The sequence below is a fragment of the Blennius ocellaris genome (assembly GCF_963422515.1).
Source record: "Blennius ocellaris genome assembly, chromosome: 8".
Lineage (NCBI taxonomy): Eukaryota > Metazoa > Chordata > Actinopteri > Blenniiformes > Blenniidae > Blennius > Blennius ocellaris.
The window spans coordinates 13,451,335-13,475,494 of NC_137657.1; the positions used below are offsets into that span (position 1 = coordinate 13,451,335).

The 24,160-nt window shown below is 41.0% G+C and overlaps 2 protein-coding genes across 5 annotated transcripts; one reads left to right on the forward strand and one right to left on the reverse strand.

Annotated features, from left to right (window-relative positions):
- Positions 1 to 16,078: 16,078 nt before the first annotated feature.
- Positions 16,079 to 19,316, reverse strand: LOC308133841 (zinc-binding protein A33). Of its 2 annotated transcripts, XM_080501357.1 has the most exons (6): positions 18,885 to 19,316; positions 18,495 to 18,590; positions 18,104 to 18,337; positions 17,315 to 17,337; positions 17,014 to 17,129; positions 16,079 to 16,925 (listed from the first exon to the last, which is right to left on the reverse strand). In XM_080501357.1, exons 1-6 carry the CDS (start codon positions 18,963 to 18,965, stop codon positions 16,372 to 16,374), a joined length of 1,104 nt encoding a protein of 367 aa, XP_080357483.1. In that variant the 5' UTR covers positions 18,966 to 19,316; the 3' UTR covers positions 16,079 to 16,371. The 2 variants fall into 2 exon arrangements, with proteins under 2 accessions (XP_080357483.1, XP_080357484.1); XM_080501358.1 differs by lacking the exon at positions 18,495 to 18,590.
- Positions 19,317 to 20,797: 1,481 nt separating this feature from the next.
- Positions 20,798 to 24,069, forward strand: ino80e (INO80 complex subunit E). Of its 3 annotated transcripts, none has more exons than XM_080500247.1 (8): positions 20,798 to 20,833; positions 21,125 to 21,207; positions 21,287 to 21,357; positions 21,441 to 21,499; positions 21,596 to 21,677; positions 22,360 to 22,477; positions 22,798 to 22,896; positions 23,327 to 24,069. In XM_080500247.1, the coding sequence occupies exons 1-8, from the start codon at positions 20,806 to 20,808 to the stop codon at positions 23,531 to 23,533; spliced, it is 747 nt and encodes a 248-aa protein (XP_080356373.1). In that variant the 5' UTR covers positions 20,798 to 20,805; the 3' UTR covers positions 23,534 to 24,069. The 3 variants fall into 3 exon arrangements, with proteins under 3 accessions (XP_080356373.1, XP_080356374.1, XP_080356375.1); XM_080500248.1 differs by having other exon boundaries at positions 21,441 to 21,493; XM_080500249.1 differs by lacking the exon at positions 22,798 to 22,896.
- Positions 24,070 to 24,160: the final 91 nt, after the last annotated feature.

Below are 24,160 nucleotides of genomic sequence, written 5' to 3' on the forward strand. Positions count from 1 at the left end.
GATGAACTGTAAAAATATGCATGAAATGTGTTTCATTCATGGTTTTTTTTGTATTGTTTTTTAAAATAACAGACAGACTCTTTGAACAAAAACAAAACATTCAACAATTAAGATCATCGCCTATGATTTACATCTCGTGCACTTAGTGTGAAGCTGCTTCTCTGTGTGTTGTCTTACCACTAAGCTTAAAAGCATCCATTATGAGAGGATGCTGTGGCCGGGAGGCTGTGCTGCCTCCACCTGCAGTGTCCTGCTCACAAACTGCAGTCGGAGCTGCATGACGGCCCCCCAAACACCACAGGAGAGCCCTGCTGCTGCTGCTGCACCCTGCTCTGCATCACCAGATCACCTTTGCCATCATCCAGCTTCAGGAATACTCTCGTATTGCCTCAGATCGTGTCTTTGTCAATATTGCACAGCTGCTCCATCACACCCCCCAACCCCCCCACCCTCCACCCTCCCCCTTCATGTCCAGTGATTATAATGAATCTGACAGGTGCAAACAATATGGTGGAAAGCTGTCATATCGTTTAGTTCTCTGCAGTTTGTAGAAGAAATGGGGGGGGGGGGGGGGGGGAATCTGGTACAGTATGTGCACTTCTTCTGATGCAAAGAACCCAAGTCAGGGGAAAATGAAAGAGAAATGATGAATAGTACGACACAGAACCTGCTTTGTGGCTGCCCCGCATCTGCAGTCATTGAAAGCATTTCCGCCTCTTTAAAGGCCAAGGACAAAGACCTGTCTGTCCCTCACCTCCCAGTAAGCGTTGAGTTTGGAGTTTGAAGGAACACAGACAGGGGCTTTGATTTGGGAGTGGGATGCTCTCTCTTGTATTATATAAGATAAGGAGGAAGAAAAGGATGCAAAGAAAGTGAGAAACGAGACAGCTATCCCAAGATAGGGAGCCTGCTGTATCGGCTGAGAGGGGGATCTTAGTGAAAAGACGCAAGGAAGAAAAGGAGAGATTATACAAAACTGTCAAACAGTGGCGCAGAAAGTGGAAGGAGAAATCTAAATTGTATATTTAATAAGATGAATATACAAGATGTCCCTTGTCCCTCATCTATAAGGTGGGAAAAGTCCAAGCCGCTATTTGACAGATTTGACAGGAAGGATTTGATGAGATATTATATATTAAGTGTTAAGACGAAAGTGATTGGTGGCTGCTATAGGGGCGATTGTGGTGGAGATCCAAGGTATAGAAGAGATGTGTGTTAATATTTGTGTGTGTTAGAATGCTGTGTGAGTGTGGGATGAATTTAATGAAAGGGTTTGGAACATGTTGGACATTTGATCAAATTTCGCAAAATGAACACGTTAATTGGTTTGAGAAGAACAAAAATTCTTCAACCACATTTGAGCTTCATTTCAGTTGTGAATACTGTGTATTTACAATATCAATGAAGGAATTTGCTGAAATTATATGTGTAGCCATGATTCTGATATATCTTTGTGGCAGAAGTTCTTGATCACTATTTGGTGGTGAAGGTGGCATTTCTTATGACCATCGCAACAATAAAATTCCCCCTGCCATGATGTTTAACGTAACAAATATCAGGAACACTGTCGAGTTTTTTCCTAAATCAATGTATGAATAGTTTGATGGTTCGAGTTGCTTGGCATGATTCTATAACATGTTATCGAATAGAATAGAATAGAATAGAATAGAATAGAATAGAATAGAAGAATGAAACTGAGTAATGAAAAGTCATGGCAGGAGAGCAGATGGTTCATGTGGCTGTGGTTTGTAGCCTGAAGGAAAGTTTATGAACGAGCTCTTTGCTTGTTGGCAGTGTTGCCTCCTTGCATGTTTATTTTTAGTGGGGGGGGAGTTGTTGCTTCAAATGCTCAAAGTCACAGAAACAGAGGAGATGACTTTGATATTTTTTGCTCAAGAGGCCTTGCACAGGAACACCAGATTGTCCATAGTGACTCTGTGAGACCAACTGCTGTGACAACCAGATGGACACGTGGGTCCTTTCTCCCTTTCCCCCCCCACAGTCAATCAGTCCTGACTCTCAGGACTCGCATTAATTAAATACTGACTCCTGCAAGGGTCAACAGTGAGTTTAGGAGTCCCGAGAAGGCAGAAAAAAACAAAAAAGCAAATCAAGAAACCAAAATGGGAACTGGTGAAATTTGAGTTGTACAGATGAGAAGACACTGAGGGTTTCTTTATTGAGGGACATTGCTCTTGTGCGATCCGGCTCGGTTCCATATTGAGTTTCAGATACAATCGAATCAGTGGGCTTTTAGGCTTCCTGCCCAGAAGTGTGGCATGCGGATGTGGCAGACATAGCTGGGTGTTGAATGTGGCCTCCTGTGAGACTGCAATTCTGGTCTGGTACAACATGACACGAAGAAATGGTAACCATCCCACCATTTGCAGCCAGAATGACTCGGGCATCTCCCGTGTTTTGAAAGAAACAGGAAAAAAAAGAAAAAGAGAGAGACACTTTAATCTTCTCTGCGTGTTTATTAGCTGCTGCAAAGTGCGTCTGAAAGTGTTCCCTCCAAGTCCCCTCCTGGGCTTAGTAAATGAAAACTGCAGCAAATTCGTCTCGCACAAAGTCGTGGCGTGTTGCTGCAGATGCCTCAGTGTGTAGCACAAAGTTGTTCATATCATCATAACCCCCCCCCCCCCCCCAGTGTTTCAAGAGAGGTCTTCTACCACAGAGAATGATTGTGGGTTTCTGTGGATGAGACACTCTGCTGCCTTCACTGTTCTCCACACTTCCGAATGGAGCCCTTACACAGATCGACGTGATTTCAATTATCCCGTGGTTCATGAATTATTCTGCATTCAAATCGAGGCAAATAATCAATAGACAGTCGTTGACAGTGATCAAAAACCCAGGTGGCCCTCGCAAAAATGCACATATCGCTAAAAGAGCAGGGCTCAGTGAGGCCTTCAAACCAAGCGATCTGAACATATAAACCCACTGATGACCCTGATCTTAAACTCCACTCAGGTATGGTATTCACTCCTAATGGATTCCAAAAGAAAAGTTGCACTACAGGCTGTTGTCATGTCTGAAGTGCAATAGGAACCTTGAGGCTGTAGCACATAAATTGAATTTCCAGGGACTGCAGGATTTATTGCAGATAGTCTCTTTATGGGGAGGGTTGTTTAGATTTCAGTGGGATTAGATAGCCTAATGGAATCTGTGTCCCTCGTACTGATTCTAAAGAAAGAAAGAAAGAAAGAAAGAAAGAAAGAAAGTGCCCTGCCCTCAGAGGAGTACAAGTTTTGACAACACCATTTCCTGTAAATAATTTAACATTTTCATACAATTATTATGACTTTGATGCTCGTCATTCCAGTATATAGAAAACCCCCATGCTGCACCAACAAACTGTATTTTCTGCAGCTTTTCTTTTTTCCGATCCTTTCTAGTGTTGCTTCTGAAGTTTTGCTAATTCACATTATTAACATCTTTTTATTAATGCATAGAATCATAGGATCACTTGCTGAAGTGTCGACAGAGTCGCTCATCCTGTTTATTTACTCTTCTTGCATTTGACCACACAATTCTTTAAAACACAGTTTGTTTTATAGCCGAGTGGGGACAGTTTTGAGAAGACCAGGGATTCTTCTTTGCATCAACTCAAGAAAAAGGGCAGAACGAAGCTATGATGTGCAGGAAAATACATTTTTGAGAGCAAATGCAAACTTCCAAATAATCTATATTGCAAAAAAAATGTAATAAATGCAATGAAATAAATTGTCACTCATGCTTGAGGGTCATTTCAGGGATACTTTCCGCTCAGAACATCCGACGCTGAACACAGTAAAGGAAAGATTATGTTGAAGACCTGTGTGTCTCACACTGTTAAAGATACTTTAGACTACACATTATTGACTAACATTACTGAATGGAGCACTTCAGAATAATGTCTACATTTATCGTCTATTGGCTGCTGAAACTTTTACATTGATTTTACAATTCGTCTGTGGTTAGTGTGTGTAAGTGTCGTTGGACACGTGAGCCAGATTCCTCCTCGGTAATGGAGAGATTTTCCAATGAATTTAGAGCGAGAAGCATTACATTTTGTGCATAATATGAATCAAAGATTTCAGCCACTGGAGGAATTTTAAAAATAACTCAAATATCATGTTATTTACCGACTTTGGGGGGGGGGGGGTACGAGCAATGACTCAGTCATTAATTTAAGGACTCACGGTTTCTGAATATGTGTGTCTTCCTTTTTTTTTTAATCTCTAGATTCAAAAGAATTCAGGCAAGATGGTGGCAATCAGTGTGATTGCACTCAGCTTCCTCATCAGCGCAGGTATGTCAACAACAGCTGGTTTCCTTTATGCTTCCGTGAGGAATGGAAAACGTGTGTTAATAATCCACTGTCTAATAGAATGTATGTATTATTATGAGCAGTTTGCATGTTCGCCCTATTCTCCGAGGACTCTGGCTGAAAGGATGGTGACTGAAGATTAATTAGTGAAATTATGTGTGTCAGTGATTGTCTGACATTTTGTATTCGTCTTCTCCTGATCCATTTTGTCGTGTATTCTGTATTTTGATGTACTTTGTATTTCCCACAAGCATGATTGTGCACAAAACAAGTAAAATATATTGCCAGTATTGCATTCTTTTGAGAATTTACTGCTTGTGATGCTATTGTTTATATCACTTGCATTGATGGTGTGTCTATCATGTTAAAGTATTTCCATATATTGCTGATATGACCTGACACAATTATTATGTTCATATTTATTTTTGCAGCTCTTTCTGCTCCAGTAAAAGGTAAAATGCGCATCATTGTATCATCACTTACTAATCCTGGACTATTTTTGGCCTGTTTAAATGTCTCTGTTACTTTTTCTCCTGTATGATCTAGTTGATGAGGACAGCCTGACCTTATTCCACGGTGAGGATTTCCACATCCTGCTGCCGTCGCTCCAGGTGGAGGTGACGTTTCGGAACAGGTCCACTCCTCGGTCAGAAGTGGTCCTGATGAGGGGCATCACTGTGGTCAGCGGTCGGGCCAGACTCAACCGCCACCTCAGCCACCTGGTTGTGGAGAACGTGGGCGAGGGCGACGAGGGGGTGTACATCGTGAAGAATCTGGAGAAGCCTGCCGACGTGAAGCACATTGTCCTAATCGTCCGAGGTACTGGATGACACGACTCATTAGGAGCAGTAATGAAGCAAAGTGCCAACCGCAAGACTCAGATCCATCAAAATCTTAAAGATGAATATGCAATAGATCACCAGGGGGGCATTTTTAAGTTGACCACATTTCCTGTAACATTACACAAGAAATCGTGCCAAAATTAGAAATGATTAAATCGAAAGACGGGTTTTAGACCTTGATGTAATGTCAATGCAATAAAGGCCAATTCACATTATGAAATAAATGATAGTGAACAAGCAGAAGTGTAACACGTAGGACAGGTGCAGGCTTCAATCTTCTGTTCAATTTGCTATATAATGTGGAACATGTGATCCTGTAGTGGGACTTTTGCTATTCATGCATCAGAGTTGGTCGCCCTCATGGATAATTAAAAAAAAAAAGTTTCCTGTCAACCGGTGAAGTGACTTTAATCATTATGAGACTGCGATGGATTTTATCGCCACAGTGGTAAGAATAATTAACATAATAATTGCACCTTAATGTGTCTGGAGATATTCATATAACTGTCAAATAAAGGTAAAAAAGTGAAGATAGAAAGTTAAATGGTTGTATTGGAATTACAAATTAGTTGTAAAATGTTACATTCGGGACATGGAATGTAAGAGGTCAATATTATTATTATTTTATTTATACATAAAAGCTCATTGAAATGTGTTTCGTCAAAAATTTGTTTTGTGAATCTGAGACATTAAAGTGATTTAAAAAGTTTTTTTAATTGAGTTTTAAATTGTGTCTGTTCTAATTCTGGAATATGCATAGCTAATGTTTAATTAAAGGAGGGTTCCAGGTACTTTTATACTTACACCTCTGTCCTTTCACTCGAGGAATAATAGTTTTAATGCTCGACCTGCACGGAGTCAACGATGTGAAACGAGCTGAAGATCAAGTCAATGTTTTCAAAATCACACAATCCTATATTGTCGCAATACAAGTTGCCGCAATGTTGAACTCTGAATTCTGAATGACAATTCATGTGAGTGGAGGCACACGGAATGTACATGAAAGAAGGAAGGGGTCATTTAAACATGTGGAGGGAGGAGTAGAAATGTGACGGTAGAGTAGCAATATGTGGATAAAATGTCATATGCAGGGACTAATGTGTTGAGAGGTGTTAACGAGTGTGTGTGTGTGTGTGTGTGTGTGTGTGTGTGTGTGTGTGTGTGTGTGTGTGTGTGTGTGTGTGTCTTGTCAGAGTGTGAGAGTGTGCTGAAGCTGCCAGCCAGTAATTATGCAGCTTTCAAACCAGCAGCAACCTCCTCTCTCCTCTTCTCCCCGCTGCTTTCCTGTCTTTATCTTGTCTTTACTGCCCTTTCTTGTCTTTGGTTTGTTTTGCTACCCTTTCATTCCCCTTACCCTGATATTTTTGGATCACTGCTCCCTTGTTTCTCTGCAATTGGTCCTCTTTTCACCACACATGTGAAGCCATTCCCTCTTCCTCTCTTTTTCTTTCTGTTCCACCCCCAACTATCATTTGTCTCAACAAAGCTTCGGTTCTTCTTTATTGCTCTGCATTTACTTTCTCGCTCTTCATTGGCTGCCCACTCAAATTACTAGATTGATGCATATCCCTCTGCTTATTGTCTCCTTAGATTGCACAAATGAACAGATCGTGAAATATGGAGCCAACTATCGCATACCTTTGTCAGGGGTGAATCCTCCGATCACCCTGGAGTACAGGCCCATTGCTGTGGAAGCCAACCAGACATCCAGGTAAACACAACTTCATCTGTCTCAGTAGTCGAGATTCAGCCGGTAGAACTTGACATCTTCCAATCCTAAGGTTGACGGGTTGATCCCCCATCTGTCCATGTCCTGGAGTGCCCTTGAGAACGACACTGTACCCCAGGTTATTTTCCAGTGGTGTGTAAGCACCTCGTATGGCTTCCTCCAGCTATTCCGGGAGGATGCAAATTTACTTACAGACTAATCAATAGATATAATACCACCAAAGAGTCTTGGGATGCGCGTTATGTATAAAATCAAGGGTGATAAAACTTCTTCCTTTCCGACTTAACCTCCTGCAGGCCTGCTTTGGTTCTGCTGACCACAACACGGATATCCCCGGAGCCCTACCAGGGTCGAATCAGCATTAGCGACCAATACGTCACTCTCAACACCGTCACTGGTGGCGATGAGGGCAGCTACACCATCTGGGATAACGCAGGAGTCATTCAAAGGAAGGAGTGTCTTAATGTCAAAGGTGACAGCACAAATGAAGACACAGTGTTTTGTTCTGCTCTGCTCGGCTGTGCTTCACGTGTTTTCCACTATCAGAGCTTTCGTTCAGGATGTTGCTCTTGTCTCCCTTTTAGTTTTTACGCCGCTCTTGTTTGCCTTAATGGTTTTTTAAAGACTGGAACGTTAATGGCTTCTGCGGGCTAATGCATTTCAGATGATCCATGAGGCTGCAAACTGCTCCGTGAAGTATTTATTGAATGTCCTCCTTCCTCTGCTGTCTGTTTGTGCCTCAGAGCATCACAACTTTGTGACCCTGCCACAAGGTACAAGGCTGAAGATCAACCTGATAATCAACAGCTCTTTGGTGCACCTCTACTACAGCCCCAAGTCTGACCCCACACCACATCTGATGTTGGACAAGGGGGAATTTACAAATGTAAACAAAATCTCTTGTTCTCATATGCTAGATAGTCATATGCTTTTTCTTTTGAAACACGTGGAAAAATATTTGTAGCTGTAACTGTAGCCACCACAAAAACCACTGCTAAAAATAATTGTATATTCTAACACAGACGTTGGTGTACAGTAGGGGATTTAATGCTTGCTTATACCAACAAAAACCCTGTTTACAAAATCATTTACAATCTTATAGTATATTTCATGAAACACACTCTAACTGTTGTGTTTTCTCTCAATTGTTTGGCCCATTACCCAGTGCATTATCTTTAAATCTGTATGTACAGTGAGAGAAAAAAAAAAGGAAAAAGCCTTTATGTTTCGTCTTATAAAGCTCATGCTAGAAATGCTGGAACTGATCTTTGTATGCGAAGTAAAACAATTTCAGTAGCAGTTCGATCAATACTACAAGTTGTAGATAAAATGTATACATATATGTATACACTTTACAAGTTTCTGCCATGTTTTCTGTAAGAGATGCTAAATCTGCTGCTTGTTCTTGAGATCTACTTATACTTTACTTGTTTTTAAGGCCTATAAATGCCTGTGATGGACAACTATTAACTCTCCATTTCTGTACTAGTATATATGTATTTTTTTGTGGTACTTGACACCTAAATGCTTTTATCAATCAATCATGGGTGGATTTTGTGTTCTAGTAATTGTTGTTCTGTGTTTGCTGCTCTGATAATGATTCAGTTTTTAAGGCCAGCCTATGTTTTTGTTGTTATTCTAGGCCCCAACTGATCTGGGACTGGAGGACCGCCTCTCCTTGGATGGTTCAGTGGTTTATCTGGATCAGGTCAAGCGTACAGATGTGGGCCAGTTCAAAATTACAGACTTGCAGGGATTCACTGTGTCCATGGTTCACCTGGAACTAGAACGTGAGAAAGGCTTGTTACAAGGCTAAATGGTTGTGTTATTACATTTTGGTAGTTGCTAAAGTACAGTCAACCAAGAGCATTTTGTGACCCAGTGAGGTAGAAAATCAAGTAATCCTCTTTGGTTTTTTTTCTCCTTCTGACATGCTGAGGTACTTCAGCAGATCAATCAAAGGTCATCTGAATTATTTACCTTTGTTCTCTTGTCATTCTCCCCTCTTTCCTGCCATGTCTTCATGTAGCTTACAGACTGGAGTCACTGTATGTGGCCATCATCGCCCTGTTGGGCCTGCTGGTTTTCCTTCTGCTCGTTTGTCTGCTGTCCTGCCTGATCAAAGTGAAGAAAAGGGCCAAGAGGGCCGCCGCTCTTGAAAAGATTGCCCAAAACGCAGGGAAAGAGGATGAGGGAGAAGCCTTCAGACAGGTGCGAAGAAAAAAGATACACCTGAGACTGTGTTGATGATGATGATGATGATGATGATGATGATGATGGGGAGTATTGGGATGCAATGAATTACGTTATGTTTTTTCTATCTGTGTGCATTTTCTCAGGTGGTTAAGAACATCACCAAACTCAGTGAGGAATCAAAGCACTCCCAGGCTGACAACACAGAGAAATCCCAGAGCACCGAGGTGGACATCAAAGTGAGAAATTGTGCAGTTTTCTTCTCATAACTGAAACATTCAGAGGTTCTTTCATAACATCTCAACTTTCATGATGTTTTCTGCGTTTAGACATTTGCAGCTTATTCAGAACGCTACTGCTAGAGTCCTCACTAAGATCAACAAAGAGGATCACATCAGTCCAGGTCTCAGATCTTTGCAGTGGCTTCATGTGTGACAAAGAATGACTTTTCCTTTTTAAATACAACTCCTGGTTTATGAAGCATTGAATGGTCCAGGGTCAAACTATATTTCTGGTATGCTCCTGTGTTATGAACCGTCCTGGTCTCTCGGGTCTTCTGGGAATGGTTTGCTTTCTGCCCCAAAAAACAAAAATAAAGAAACAGTTTTCCATTTCGCAAACAATTTCCCAGAAAACCTGAAGTCAGTCCCAACTCTCTCTTCTTTTAATTCAAGGCTGAAAAATTTCTGTTTGCCACTACCGTTTATTGAGTTGAACTTCTTAAATCCTTGCTCTGCACTTAAGCTGGACTGTCATATATGTTCTTCTATTTGAGCTTATTATTATCTTCCAATTTCTTTCACTATTTAAAAACCTATTTATATGATTTCTTTATATATGGCCCTTCTCTGTCGGTTACCTTTTTAAATCACAATTGTTTTGTTTCTAACTGTTGTACAAATATTTGTATTGTCTGTCTGAACTCAGGGTCTTGAGGTTTCTTCTAAGGAAGTTGGGGTCGGTAACCTGGAGACCAGTGACTCAGGGGTTGGCTTTAACACGGCCCTCCCACTGGACACTGACACTGATGCCCCTGATCAAATCCCTGACTCTGAGGCTGTGAGCATCTCTGCTGCTGAACCCAATCCCAGTCCTCCGCCTGCTGCTGCTGACGCCAAGCCAAGCGCTCCACCAGCTATGGAAATCAAACCCAGTCCAGTACCTGAAACTAAAGTCAGCCCTGTCCCCGAGCTAAAGAAAACCCCTGATAAGCCCATGGAAGCAAAGCTGGATGTGCCCAAACCAGCGGAAGTTAAACTCAGCCCAGCCACCAGCCCCGAGCCCAAGTCTGGTCTGAGTCCAGCCGAGCCAAAGGCCCCCGCACCCACTCCAAGCCCCGAACCGAAGCCGGCCACTCCCAAAGCCACCACTCCAACACCTGAGATTAAGAGCTCTCTGACTCCCACAGTGGAGTCCCCCAAACCGACCACACCGGAGCCCATTACCAACGGTACACCCGAGCCCGGGCCGGATTCCAAACTCAGCCCAGATCACGCTGAGATAATCGGAGGCTCAACTCCCAAAGCGGCCCCATCTAAAACCCCCGAGGTGGAGATGAAATCGAGTGGTGCCACACTCGAAGCCAGCAAAGATGGCGGCATGGCCGAGGATTCAACAAGCACTACCTGAGAACCGCCCCTGCGAAAAACACAAAGGAAGTCCCACAGATCTCCTCCATCTACCCCCACCGTAGACAATCCAACACCTCCCTACCAAATATCAAGGAAACCACCACATCTGGGGCTGGGATGGCATTTTAATACGTCCGATGGCTGAACACTGTATTACTCTGATAACGGTAACTCACTTGTCTATAAATAACACTAAAGCTTTTGAGACTCTGGTTTAAAAACACTTCATATAATAATTGTGGCTGTTGATTGTTCGACATATTAGTTGTTCGCACCTTGCAGCCTCAATTTTTGGTGACTTTTCATTAAAACTGCCAGACTGCAAATGAAAGCCTTTGCAGGGTTTACACTTAAAATGTTAACTCCACATAAGGTCTTTTCTAAAACAAAACAAACAAAAAAAAAAACCCCAACCCTGAAAGGTTTACAGCATTTTATTATGGCAACATGCTGAAGGTCTTCGACATCCCACTTCGATGTTTTCTTCTGTGCCAGCGTATGGGTGAAGCAGAAAAAAGGCCTTTCCAGCCAGTGTCATCTCAACCCCTCTGATTACACTTGACACAATTGATTTTTTACTCACTTGTGCCAGACGTCTAGCTTCAAAAACATTTTTATCTCTGCCCACACAATAATACTAATAATACTAATCCCTATAACACAAGTTATAGTCTTAGATTGTGATTCAGACTCCCAGTGGACATCTCCAATCCCTCATGTCTGGATTAACAGCTTCGCCTTCTTTGCTCTGGATTTCTTGGTGGCTCTTTAAACATCCCAGTATTCTTAAAGTTTCTTATTCAGGAACCTAATAAGACCACCCGGTTTCTACAGTATGTTTGGCTTTCCAAAGATGAAATATTGAATTATGTAGTGACTTCAAATAGTTAGGAAAATACCCCCTTTGGTCTCCTTTTTTCTAGTCCTTATTTTACCTAATCGTCTCTCCCTCTACTTCCCTTCATCTTCTCTGCGTTATCTTTAAACAAATGGCCTTTTAACAGAAATTATTATATAGACTAATTTATTTTTTTTCAAAGCATATATTTCATCGAAACTATTAGATCATTGTTGTGTCTGTGACCCTGTAAAATTTAGCAAAAGCTTCAGTATTTATGCCTTGTATTTTCAGCAGCTCTGAAACACCCCCACAGTATGAGGCCTTTACCATTGCCATGACACTATCCTGTCCAGAGCTGGTCTGTGTGAGTTTGGAAGTATGTGGATGTCCAGTAAACGCAAGTCAATCTCAACTGAAACGTTTGTGCGGTACAAAGGAGGTGTGCAGTTACATTTTCCCGTGTGAAAAAAAAAATGCACGTCTCTACCTCGAGTTATACCCGACCACTGGAAACCCAACGACTGTTCGGCTTTGACGCACTGAAGCATTTCAGAGTTTGCAAGGAAGCACAAAAAGACCATGAATCGAGGTGATAAGGGGAATGAAGGATAGAAATTCTGAGCAGATCCATCTACAGTCGACTGGCCTTTCGCTTTCCCGAAAAATACATTTTCATTAGAAAAGAATTAAGATGTGTCAGCATCTTAAGAAGCCATAAGAGAAGTTACACGTAGATGTCAGATTTGATATGAAAATCAACACAACGTACTAAAATGACAAAAAAAAAAATAATGTCAAGGTGCCTCAATGATTAACGGATTAACAGTATCAGATAGATGTTTTACACATTGACAAATGTATTTCAGCGGAAAATGTGGAAAACTCTGTCTCCTGCCTTGTTTGCTGCCTGGATCTGTGAGGAAAGCACAAACTCATTCGGCAATAGTGCTCTTTATACTGACACGCATACACAAACACACACAAACACACACACACTCCCGCCTTGTAAATATTGCATGTGTATGCCAGTTTAACCCGGCCCTCTCCCATGGCTGAATGTTTTTAGTGTATAGAACAGTTGCTATATTATACCTAATGATATAAATAAACTAAATTTCTCACCATCTTCAAGTCTAATATATAAAAATACACACATATACTATATATATAAATATACTAATATCCACTAATGTCTTGAACAAATTTAACAACCAAATATTGTAAAAGTCCATTAAAGCCCTATATGAGCTCTTTTTTTGATTATCACCATCCCAACCTGACAATATTTACAGCATACTGTATATCTCACCGTATTCACATGTTGTATTATAATGTTTAACCAGTCAATTAATGCAACCACAGTATGTCCACAACATGTTCTGAATGATCGGCTCTCACAGCGCAAAAAATCTAACTCTTACCAAGCATTTGTTCTGCAGCCAACTGTCTTTTCCCAATCTTGAAATAGGTGGGAAAGTTAAATAACAGTATGATTTCAGTGAGATGTATAGGTCTGTTCCTAGCCACAGGTTAATTTTGGTCATTGATCTATTTGTGATTGCCCCCCACCTATTATGATAAACAATATTTGATAGACAGTGATAGGATTGATGCAGCAACGGTTAAATTGTATTCATATAAGTGGCCTGGCTATTTATACAGTTTTCTGTTTGTGGAGAAATGTTAATATAGATATCATTTCTAATTGATTATTAGATGTATCTACATCACTGAAAATGATGATGTGACAAATATTTGTGGTTGGTTTGACCAAGATTTAGTTCAAAACAGCAAACCTCCTACAATCTTCGTCAGTTTTCCATGGGATCTAAATCATGACACCCTGAAATGAAAATCAGCAACAGTAGGCTACTCCAAAACAGCCGATCAAATAGTATTGAAAAGAGTGAATATCTTCACTTACTTTATCTTGTTAAATCAGAAATTAATCTTCCAAAAAAGGACCTTTGCCAAAGCAAGCTTCTCGTTGTGACTATATGTCACACTGTGAGCAAAACAAAGCTGGTAATAAGCTAAATAAAAAATATATGCAAATACAATTGATGAAAATAAAATAAAAAAAGTCCTCATGTCTCACTGAAATCATGCTTGTTTGGTTTTAATGAGTGACAAAGTTAATTGACTAAAAAACTAAAGAGATCTACTTGATAGGAGTCCAAGCTTTTGCGGTGTCTCATCCAGACATTGTGTCTGTGGTGTATGTGTGACCAGAGGAGTGATGTTTTCATGTCGTCATCATTGTGTGTCAGGGATTTTGAGCGTTTATGCCTCGGTTAATATGCATGTATCTTTGACAGTGTGAATGATTTATCAGCAAGTGAGTGGTCAGTCTATGAACAGGCGGTTTGTACAAAATGAAACAAGCTTATTTACTTTGTGCTTTTCTGTCAGTGGTGAGGTATCCGTGTATGTGCCTGCATCAATCTCGTCTTGCAATGTGAAGAAAAACAAGTGCTGTGTTTTAGTCATGAGTACGAATGTGTTCTAAGCCACAGAAAATTGTAAAAGTTAATGATATTCAGATGACTTGTCTTTCTTTTAGTGCCTAAATGTATATTGGATAGTTGGCCTGTTGTATGTGATTGATTCGCCACTTCCTGATGGCACCTTTGTTTTTATTAGGTTGGATATTCAAAGTCAGCATCCAAATGAACAAAGTGACAAAACTAACTGGCCTGAGATTGTGACTGAAACAGACTGTGTTATTGTGAAAGACGTTTGTAAAGACACGATGAAGGTGACTTGACTGGACTATAAGTAGCAAACCGACTTCTGCATGTGCTTCGTCAGCAGGTGAGGGTGATTTTCTCGAACCCGGTCTGAGGCACAGTTTGCACAGTTTGGAGAGTGTGGATGAGTTCATGGTAGCACCAGGCGAATGGCACAACCTTTTGTGTGTCGCTCTCTGGGTCATTGTGTGGTTGGCTATTGATGAGAGACAACTAAAACCCCATCTTCACGCTCCATCACAGCTGTATGATGTCAGAGATTGAAACATTGCGCCACTCAAAAGGGTACTGAGAGAGGCAGATCACGAGTGGCGAGTATGACGAGCCTTTGTTTTCCACATTGCCAGCATCTCAAACAGGTTCTGTCTGGTGGGCTCAAGGTTCACTAGTGCCAGAGGGATTCTAGTTTCTCAACCCCGTAAGACACTTATAGACACCACCACTGTTAAAACCACTGGTACTTCTTGCACTTTGTGAGTCGTTTCTGTTCTCTCTGGTTACTGCTGCTGTTCTGGCCTGGTCGTGGTGTGATGTCCCACATGATCTCTCTATCCTCCCTTTTTGCACAACACTTCACACAAATGTTTTGTAAAGACAACTGTTTTTCTTTTGTTCTTTATTTCATGTATAAAGGAATACTAAGAATAAACAAAAGAACCTGACGCTTGTATCGTTGTCTTCAGTCACTTTGAGCTACAGACTGGGAGAAGGGCAGTTCAGCCTCAGAGCTGTCCTTCGCAGCTCAGTCAGTCACTCAGTGTCAACATAGATTTGTTTGGAGTTTCGCGAGGCGCGTTCCCACTCCGAGTCCCACGACTCCACGGCTGCCTTGTTCTGAACTTCCATAACTTCTCCAGGACAAGTCAAAGGAGAGCATGCACAGAGTTATAAATAACCAGGAAGAGGTAGAATCATAAAGCTGTTTACACCTGGTTTAGATGCCAAAACTGCAGGGTGAATGCAAATGGTTTCACCCACTTATGTGCAATGGATTAGAAATGATCCTTGAAAAACTAAGTGTATAACAAAAAAAATAAATTGTTAATATTGTCATAAGCTTGTACTTTCATTCATAAATAGTTAGTGAACAATGTAATTAGAAATGCTAAAGATGTTTATTTTATTGCCCCCTGGTGACACACAAGTCTTGACCTTGAATGTAGGCGACCTAGGTGTGAATCACTGTCGGAGCAGCGAGGGCGTCCAGTGTGAAAACTGGACCGTTTAGAGTAATTCTTAAAACTGTTGATTGTAAAACTGAATAATTCAACTGTTCAGACTGAATCCACTGAAAGTTTGCTTGACTTTTCATCCGAGAAAATAAAAAATTATCCATGTTACGAATCATTAATATCCATTTAAATGAAGTGTCCCTCTTTTGCTGGATGCAGCCTGAATGTATTAACAAGATGCCATCACTTTAAAGACAAGCAGCTGCTACCGTTGATTCTAATTTTTAGAAATACACACTGGAAAAGGGAGGATTGTGTCTCAACCACATGTCATGACAGAACCACAAAAACTATACAGATGTTGTGCTCCTTCCTGAAAATTCGTACTTGGTTGCAGTTACTTGTTTAGAAAGTAGTGGAGTCACTGTCTCAAGAATAAAAAAGCAACACAGTTCTGGGAAATGTGAGTTATGTACTACAATCTAGATGTTGGCAAATCCTGAAAAAAAAACCCAGATTTTACTAACAACAAGAGAAAATGCAAAAGAAAATCAGCTAAATAAACTACCCATAAATAGACAAGTGCCTTAAAGGAAAGTGAATGTTTATTCAAGGTCACAAATACATTGCAGGTGCTACAGATACAGGCTAGTGATAGCATTACATAATATAATATAATGAGGCAGTTCCAGTGAATTTTGTAGCGAACAGTCAGAAACAGCAGCTCACACTCTCTCGACATTAAGTACACTTCAGTAATCGTAACTTGTGCTCATTTCACAATAGCCATGCATTTCTTCCATAAGACGTTAAGTCACAGTAATGAGTTACTTTATAGGATATTATCCGTAACACTGAACCTTTCAAATAATCATAAAGGGCTTGCTACAAATACAACTTCTTAGAGTGAAGGGGTGAAAACTTGAATCGGTGCCGTGTTCTTCCCATCGTCTGCGTCACAGGGGTTATAGAAGGGGAAGAGTGGGACCAATACACTTTCCATTGAGAACGTGTAGATCGGTGCCATGGTCAGGGCGTTGTAGAAAGTGACCTCCTCCTTCTCGCAGTCTAAAAACACACCAATGCGAACAAGGCGGAGGGACACGGTGACCTTTGTGGGCTTTGGCTCAGTACACGCTATCACAGATCTGCCCTTTAGGGCCAGCGTCCAGAGGCCATTGGAGGTTCCCGTAGAATGCATCTCCCCTCTTGGGACATCTTCTCGTGCCACGCCCAACCTCCACGCTGTCTTTCCGCCCACTTCCACCTCCCAGTAATGCCGACCGGTGATGAAGCATTGGTGGCCCAGCACGCAGTAATAATAGTGAAACCGTCGTGGGTTGGCCTGGCAATCTGCTGTGTCTTTATCCTCGTCGTACCAGACTGACGTGAAGGATTGGGACAGCGACAGGTTTGGGTGGGCCGTTTCAGGGTCAAAGGTCATTGGCGTGATATCTACGGGGTGGAAGCAGATTGGAGACAGTGAGTTTTCCCCTGGGTTGTATGTGTGTTGTTTCAGGTCAAATCTGATCGATCTACATACTTGGGTACAGACAACTCTTCATGTGCTTCCATATTCTGTACTGGATGGGCCCCACAAACTGACCAGAGTGCACCTCGGTGTCCACCTCAGCTGGAGGATTGAAAGCAATCTGAGACCTGGTTGGAGACAGCGGGAAGACGGATGGACTGAGTGATGGATGGTACGATGTCAATCTAACAGACACACTGCGGTGAAGATTATGGAGACAAATTGATGCCAAGCATGCATGTAGACATGATGAATGAGTTGGGAGGGACATGCTGGAGGCAAAAAAAGAAAACATGAATTTGACAAAACCTGCCTTTTTATGAGTTCTTGGATTTCCTGCAAAGAAACAAAAACAGCATATTGTAAAATTGGACAGTTAGTTAAAATAACACTGCAGAATTTTTTTTAAATATCTTTCCTGTTTGCTGACCAATGCACCGGCTACCTTTCGTCCTTTCACTTTCAAATTAGAAATTGATTTTGATTTGTGAAACCAGGATTGTTAATTGTTTAGTCAATAAATGTCCTTAATTGATTGAAGGGGGGATCAATGAGGTGCAGCACATCAGCTAACAAAGTTACAGTTCTGCAGCTGGGTTCCTTTGATGAAAAATACTTGTGATGTTATCCAAACAGGGCGTGTGTGTGTGTGTGTGTGTGTGTGTGTGTGTGTGTGTGTGTGTGTGTGTGTGTGTGTGTGTGTGTGTGTGTGTGTGTGTGTGTGTGTGTGTGTGTGTGTGTGTGTGTGTGTGTGTGTGTGTTTTATCCAAATATAATGTTCAGATGCACAGGGAAGAACACGGAGGGCCTGCAGCAAGTGGTGTGGGAGGCAGTTATCCCCTATCCAGCATATCCACCCTAAGAGACATTTATACTGGCTGAATACAAAAAAACAAAACCAAAGAGTCTCATTTTATACCCCTATTTGGTCATAGGAAATCAGAGCACTGCAAACTGTGTAAAATTGAATGTGGTTTTCCGGGTTGAACCTTCGGTCTGTAATTAGACCACGGTTTTTAATGGTTTTGCTGCGAAAACGGCCGCCTGAAGTGTAAAGACTTCTAAAAGTGTGTCTTCTTTTCCAATGGAAATGCTTCCTCACTTTAAGCAGCTTCGGACTGTCCTCCTCAGTTAGTTTGCTATTGAGCACCATGATGGCTCTGTCCAGGTCCCTCCCTTGCTCAACTATTTTCTTTTCTCTCTCCTTGAGCTGCTTCAGTTGTTTCTGTCTCTCCCTCCGCAGCCGGTCGAATTCCCTGCACTCCTCCTCATCCAGGAAGCGATGAAGGTTTTGAAACTCAGCCTTGATTTCCCGTTCCACATCATCAAAACTGCTCTGAAGGGCACAGGGGTAAACACAAAAATAGTCGATTCAGTCCATGCTGAACAAAACACCTGACTTTAACAAAATGGATATGATCATTGTCACGTTGAGTGTGATGCAACATACATGAATGTGTGTGAAGAGTGTGTGTAAAATAAAGCAACAATACCTCTACTTGCACTGCATCTATGATTGTTTCTGTCTCTGCCTCTTTGCACTTGTCTACCTCATGCTTGATTCTTTTAATAGCCTGGAAAAGCTTTTCCTGTAATACACACACACACACACACACACACACACACACACACACACACACACACACACACACACACACACACACACACACACACACACACACACACACACACACACACACACACGCACACAAGAAAATTCAAGTAGATGATACGTTGAACAGAAATAGAACTATGTAATAAGCTGCAACGTGAGTTTGTTTGCCAGTGAGATATAAACTTTCAAATAAGCCCATTCACATTGTGACACATTTCTCACGTCAGTCCTTTCAAGTACAGTCGCAGGTGAAAATCATAAAACTTACCTTGTGATCACAAAGGAGGCTTTTATTGTAGTTGTTGTTGGTGTCTTTCATGTGGTTTTGGTACATTCCAGTTGTCTGCATTTGAGGAGAAGACAGGTACCAAAAAAAAAAAAAAAAAACCCTCCGAAATATTTGAATAAAGATGATGGAGAGAGTGGGACACAGAGACAAGGTGAAGGACACATAAACACATCAATGCAAGGCGAGATAAACAACGCAGAAAAGGTGAAAGCCAGACACACAACATTTAAAAGACAAAAAAAACCGCCCAAAAAACCCCAAGGACATACATCCAAGCAGAAAATTAACGAGCGAAAGCGTATTGACAAGCACAGATCAGAAGCTACAGCGTGACTTGAGAATATATGGATCCATTAAAAGTAGGGGAGGCCGACGAGGGGTGGGAAAGGGGCAGATGACTGCAGCTGCCAGGAGAGCTTGCTGCCTGGCTGGATGGTTGGCAACAACGATTTATAGCTGCAGACTGAGGAGCGTCTATTTCTGTCCACCGGTGTCTTTGGAAACAACGAGAGAGGCAGTGAGCCTGCCAGCCAGCAACCCTGCCATATATTGTGTTTCATATTGGCAGATGTTTTGCCAGGAAGGGACACAATGCTAACATATTTTTGTGAGGTGGATCTCTAACATTTGAGGTGGTGAAAAAAAAAAAAAAGCACTCCTGGATTTATGCAGCATTGCTTAGGAAGCTGTGTAAGAGGATGCTGTTTGGCTCTCTGTCCCCAGCTGAGTTTCATTTTGTCTGAGAAGGGAGCACACTCATTAAATCCACAGTCAGCATTTCCTTGCCCTTCAAGGAGCATTATCTGTATCCCACTGCTCATCTACAAATATCTTATCTTTTTAATCTCCCCAGGATCTGCCCACTTAAAATCTAAACACATTTGTTTGTTTTTTCTGAAGTCTTCCCCACCAGTCATGCAGACTCTCCATCCCCTGGCTTCCATACAAGAGGGGGTCTGGCTATGGGCCTAGGGTATGTGCACTGAAGCAGCATCTCTGCAAATGTTGTTCATCTATAATTCATGGTGCTGGGTCCTGGCAAGTCACTATGCTGAGCTACGGTTGAGCAGAAAACTACAGTATGCGGCAGGTGGAGGGGACACCGAACAAGTGATTCTGTGAAGCATGAATGTCGTTGCATGAAGTCATGATGCATGGAAACAGCAATTCAATAACAATTAAAGTTGTTAATAACTACTGTCAATCAAATATGAACAGTGAATTCTTGGATGTATGGATGGATGTGTGGATGGATGGAAGGATGGATGGATGGCTGGATGGATGGTTGGATAGATGGATGAGAAACTGCATATAGTAGTGCTCACCAAGTGACAGATTAATTGAGAATCAATATTTTAGAGCTGAATGGAATTTCATGAGTACAAATGTTGACATATACGTAAATAAGATTGAAGATGGCCTGTCAAAATCTGAGTGTTGATATAGTGTTGGAAAAAATACAAAAAAATACAAAAAATAAATAAAAATTAAAAATTAAAAAAATTAAATATTACATATAAATAAATAAATGCAAATATATATATGTATTCATACATTATATATATATATGTATGAATCTATTTTTTTTATCACTTTTAGATTTGAATCTGATAAAATAATATAAGACTTGAGTATAAATTCTGATTTACAATATTCAAAATATACAACTATGAACATCTACCCATTCAAATATTCAAATATCAATGTATAATACTACTACTCTATATAATAATAATAATAATAATAATAATAATAATAATAATAATAATAATAATAATAATAATGAATAGCTTGTTTGATATCAGGATAATACAATGTATTTAAGAAATAAATAATCTTTCAAAAACGCGCTCACACAATCTGTCGCGTGAATATGACGTAGCGGAAGTAAACAAAGAGCATGTCGCACAGACAAATTCAATCAAAAGGTAAGCGACTGCCTTTTTTTTAGCGATTAAATAACCTCTGTATTTCAGTTCATTCAGGATTCTGAGAAATGTTGGTGAATATTTAGTTTCCAGTGGTGTGCGAGACCTTCGGTTTTGTGTGTTTTTCGAAATAACCGACTGAGCTAACGTTTGCGTTTCTAGCATCGTTAGCTGAGCAGAGTGTTTCATCCTGTCACTTCTTCTCTACAGTGAAATCCAGTTGTTTCACACACAAGTGACTTGTTTTAAAATCAGTTTAACTGCACGTGCCATTGTCCGCGTGTCTTGCAGAGATGAACGGTCAGGCAGACGTCGAGGTTGACTACAAGCGAAAATACAAGAATCTCAAACGGAAGTTGAAGTTTCTTGTTTATGTGAGTGTTTTCACGTAGAGCAGCCGAAGCAACACGGCCCACGTGTCTGTCTACAAGTTTGAAACGCTTTGCTTTGCAGGAGCAGGAATGCTTCCAGGAGGAGCTGAGGAGGGCGCAAAGAAAACTCCTCAGAGTTTCCAGAGACAAGAGGTGAGATTTCAATTAACCGTGAAACGATGTTGTTTTTACCTTAGAGCTCTAAATGTGTGATTCTCTGTGGTTTTTTTTGTCAGCTTTCTTCTGGACAGATTGCTGCAGTATGAAAGGATCGACGAAGACTCATCGGGTGAATGTGAAACTTTATGTCATTATAAATAGAAAACAAACTGTTGCTGTAATCTAATGTTGTCTGTCTTGAATCACTGAATCGTGTGTTCTTGTCATCCAGATTCTGATGCAACAGTTTCTTCAGAAAACAGTGAAGGCGAAGGACCCAGAGAGAGGGAAAGAGAACGAGAAGTGGCAAAGAAGTAAGATTGAGATTTAAATAAGTGGAATTCTTCTATGGCATTAAACCACATAACCAGCTAACACAGATTTCCCCAGACTGCTTTTACTAAACTGTTTATTCTCACAGTACATAATTTTGGAGCAATCCTCCTTTCACTCTATCTTGTTTTTCCTCAAATGGCATTACTGGCGCTCAGTGGGGAACCTGATAATTACAGATATAAATGAAAATTTCCCAGTAAGAAATTGTATTTAGTCCCCTAACCTGTGAAATCAGCAGATATATTTCAACAAGGCCATGGGAATGTCCATGGGGCAGGTTGGGACAAACAGTGTTTGTGTCTTCTCCACGTGCGCTTTTGCACATGGAGTCTCACAGTCCAACTATACAATGTCAAATGGCCTGTCTTTCTATTATTTTCCAAAGTGATGACCTGGCCCATTGTGAATCTTTCTCAAAATATTTTCTCTTGACAAAGTAGAATTTGCATGTGTGTTTCTGTGTTTGCCCTCTGATGGACTGGTAACTTGTTATGTTTTGCCCAAAGCCTGTGAGGATTGGCTCCAGTTTCTGCAACGGTCACTTAGATAAAGTCGTTATAGCAGCTGGATGGACAGATAATGCATAGTCCTCCACTCCTGTCAACTCCAGTAAATTAAAAGCTGTTTTTCGAACTTGACAGTTCTTTTTTTTCTTTGCAGGAGGAAAAATATCCCCGGCGCATGCCTTCCTTCATCATCATCTCCACACCTCTCCCTCCTGTCCCGTGCTGGTGTAAATGCCCTGCAATCGTCTGGCTCCGGACCCTACCTCAACACTGTGAGTTTAACTCTGTCTTTCTTCAGATCGTTCTGTGATCAACAATGCTGCCATTCTCATCTTGTCATCTGCAAACAAAATGCCTGTTTTAATTCAGCATCATTTGATTACTTTTTCCTATTATTCACAAGTCAGTTACATCACCTCGTTAGTTTTTTCCTTTGAGACTTATAATGCCTTCACTGTCTTTGTATTGTTCATTCTTCTGTGTATGTTTTTTTTTTTTTTTTCTGTCTGTCTTTTTCATTGTTTATGTGAATGCGTGTATGCATGTCTGTGTTGTCATTTGACAATCTGGGGCCTGCATGTATGTTGGGCAGATGCCCTTTCCACCAGAGTATCTGGCTCCTCCAGCTGAACGAATGAAGAAAGAAAGAAAAACAAAGACGCCTAAAAACAAGAAAGAGCCAACGGGGAAGGTGAGAGAGGAGGAGGAGAAATAAGATGTTTGATATGAGAGCAGTACAAATTTTTTTTTTTTTTTCCACACAAATGGGAGTGTATCTGTTTATAGACGAGGGAACAGAAGGCCACATTAAGTTGCTTTTGTTTTTCCTTAAATAATTTCATCAAACATTTGGTTTAATGTTGTATACAGATACTCTAATTTTGACCTTTTAAAAGACTGCAGTCTTTAAATAAAAAAAAAAAAAGATCCCTCTAGCCGTGTTATTGTTGGCACTGCCATGATGTGACCTCCTGGCCAGTGTCTCATACACATGCTTCATGCTTTGTCTTGATTTACTCCGTGCATCTCTAATGTAGCCACCCATTCACACTGTTCTCTGAACGTACGTCCTCTGTGATGTTATTCCAGGAACGTCTTATATTTTAGTTTAATCTTTTCAGGTGGTTGCACCGATGACCGCTAATTACCCGTCGGCCCCTGCGGCCACTCCATCGGCCAGTGGGCACTTCAGCTGGGTTCCCAGACAGATGCTGAGTGGCGACGCAGCTGAGGAGGAGGGTGACAGCGACGCAGACAGTGACAGAGGAGACGAGGACAGAGGCGAGGGAGACGAGGCAGAACTCGTCATTGACATCCCCAATGAGTGAGCCTGGGTGTGCGTTTTAATACATTTACAAACAGGGGACGTTGGTTTAAATCTGTGAGCATGAGGTGGAAGCGTCATGGTTGACTGAATACATATTTGCACTCGGTGAGGCCTTCAAGCTGATAAAAGGAGAGAACGCGCCCTCCGGTGGACTACAGCTAAAGTGCAACATTGCTATGGAAACGATATTCTTCAAGGTGTGATCCCCAAACTTTAGCTCAGGTATAAAGCAGTTTGAAAACTTAAGAAAAGCCAGCATCACTTTTTTGGTTGGGTACTTTACTCTCCATGCAGCATCGAGAACTTTGCTGATCATTTTGTGTAAACTTGTACAAACTGTGACAGCCAAGTGGGTTCTCCATACAGATACTTCTTGTTTTTCTTTCTTTCTTTTTTTTTTTATTGTTTAGTCATCAAACCATTTTTTCTGTTTAAAGAACCAATCCAATTTAAACTGTCCAACTGTGATATAAATGTTTGAACGTTTCAAATGTGCTGATATATTTGATCATATTGTAAAAAAAAAAAAAATCTAAAGTTTTTCTTTTCTAAAGTTGCATACGTTTTGTTTTTGCATTTTTCACCTTGTATTCCAAATGGAAATATTATTAATTAAGCACATTAAAAG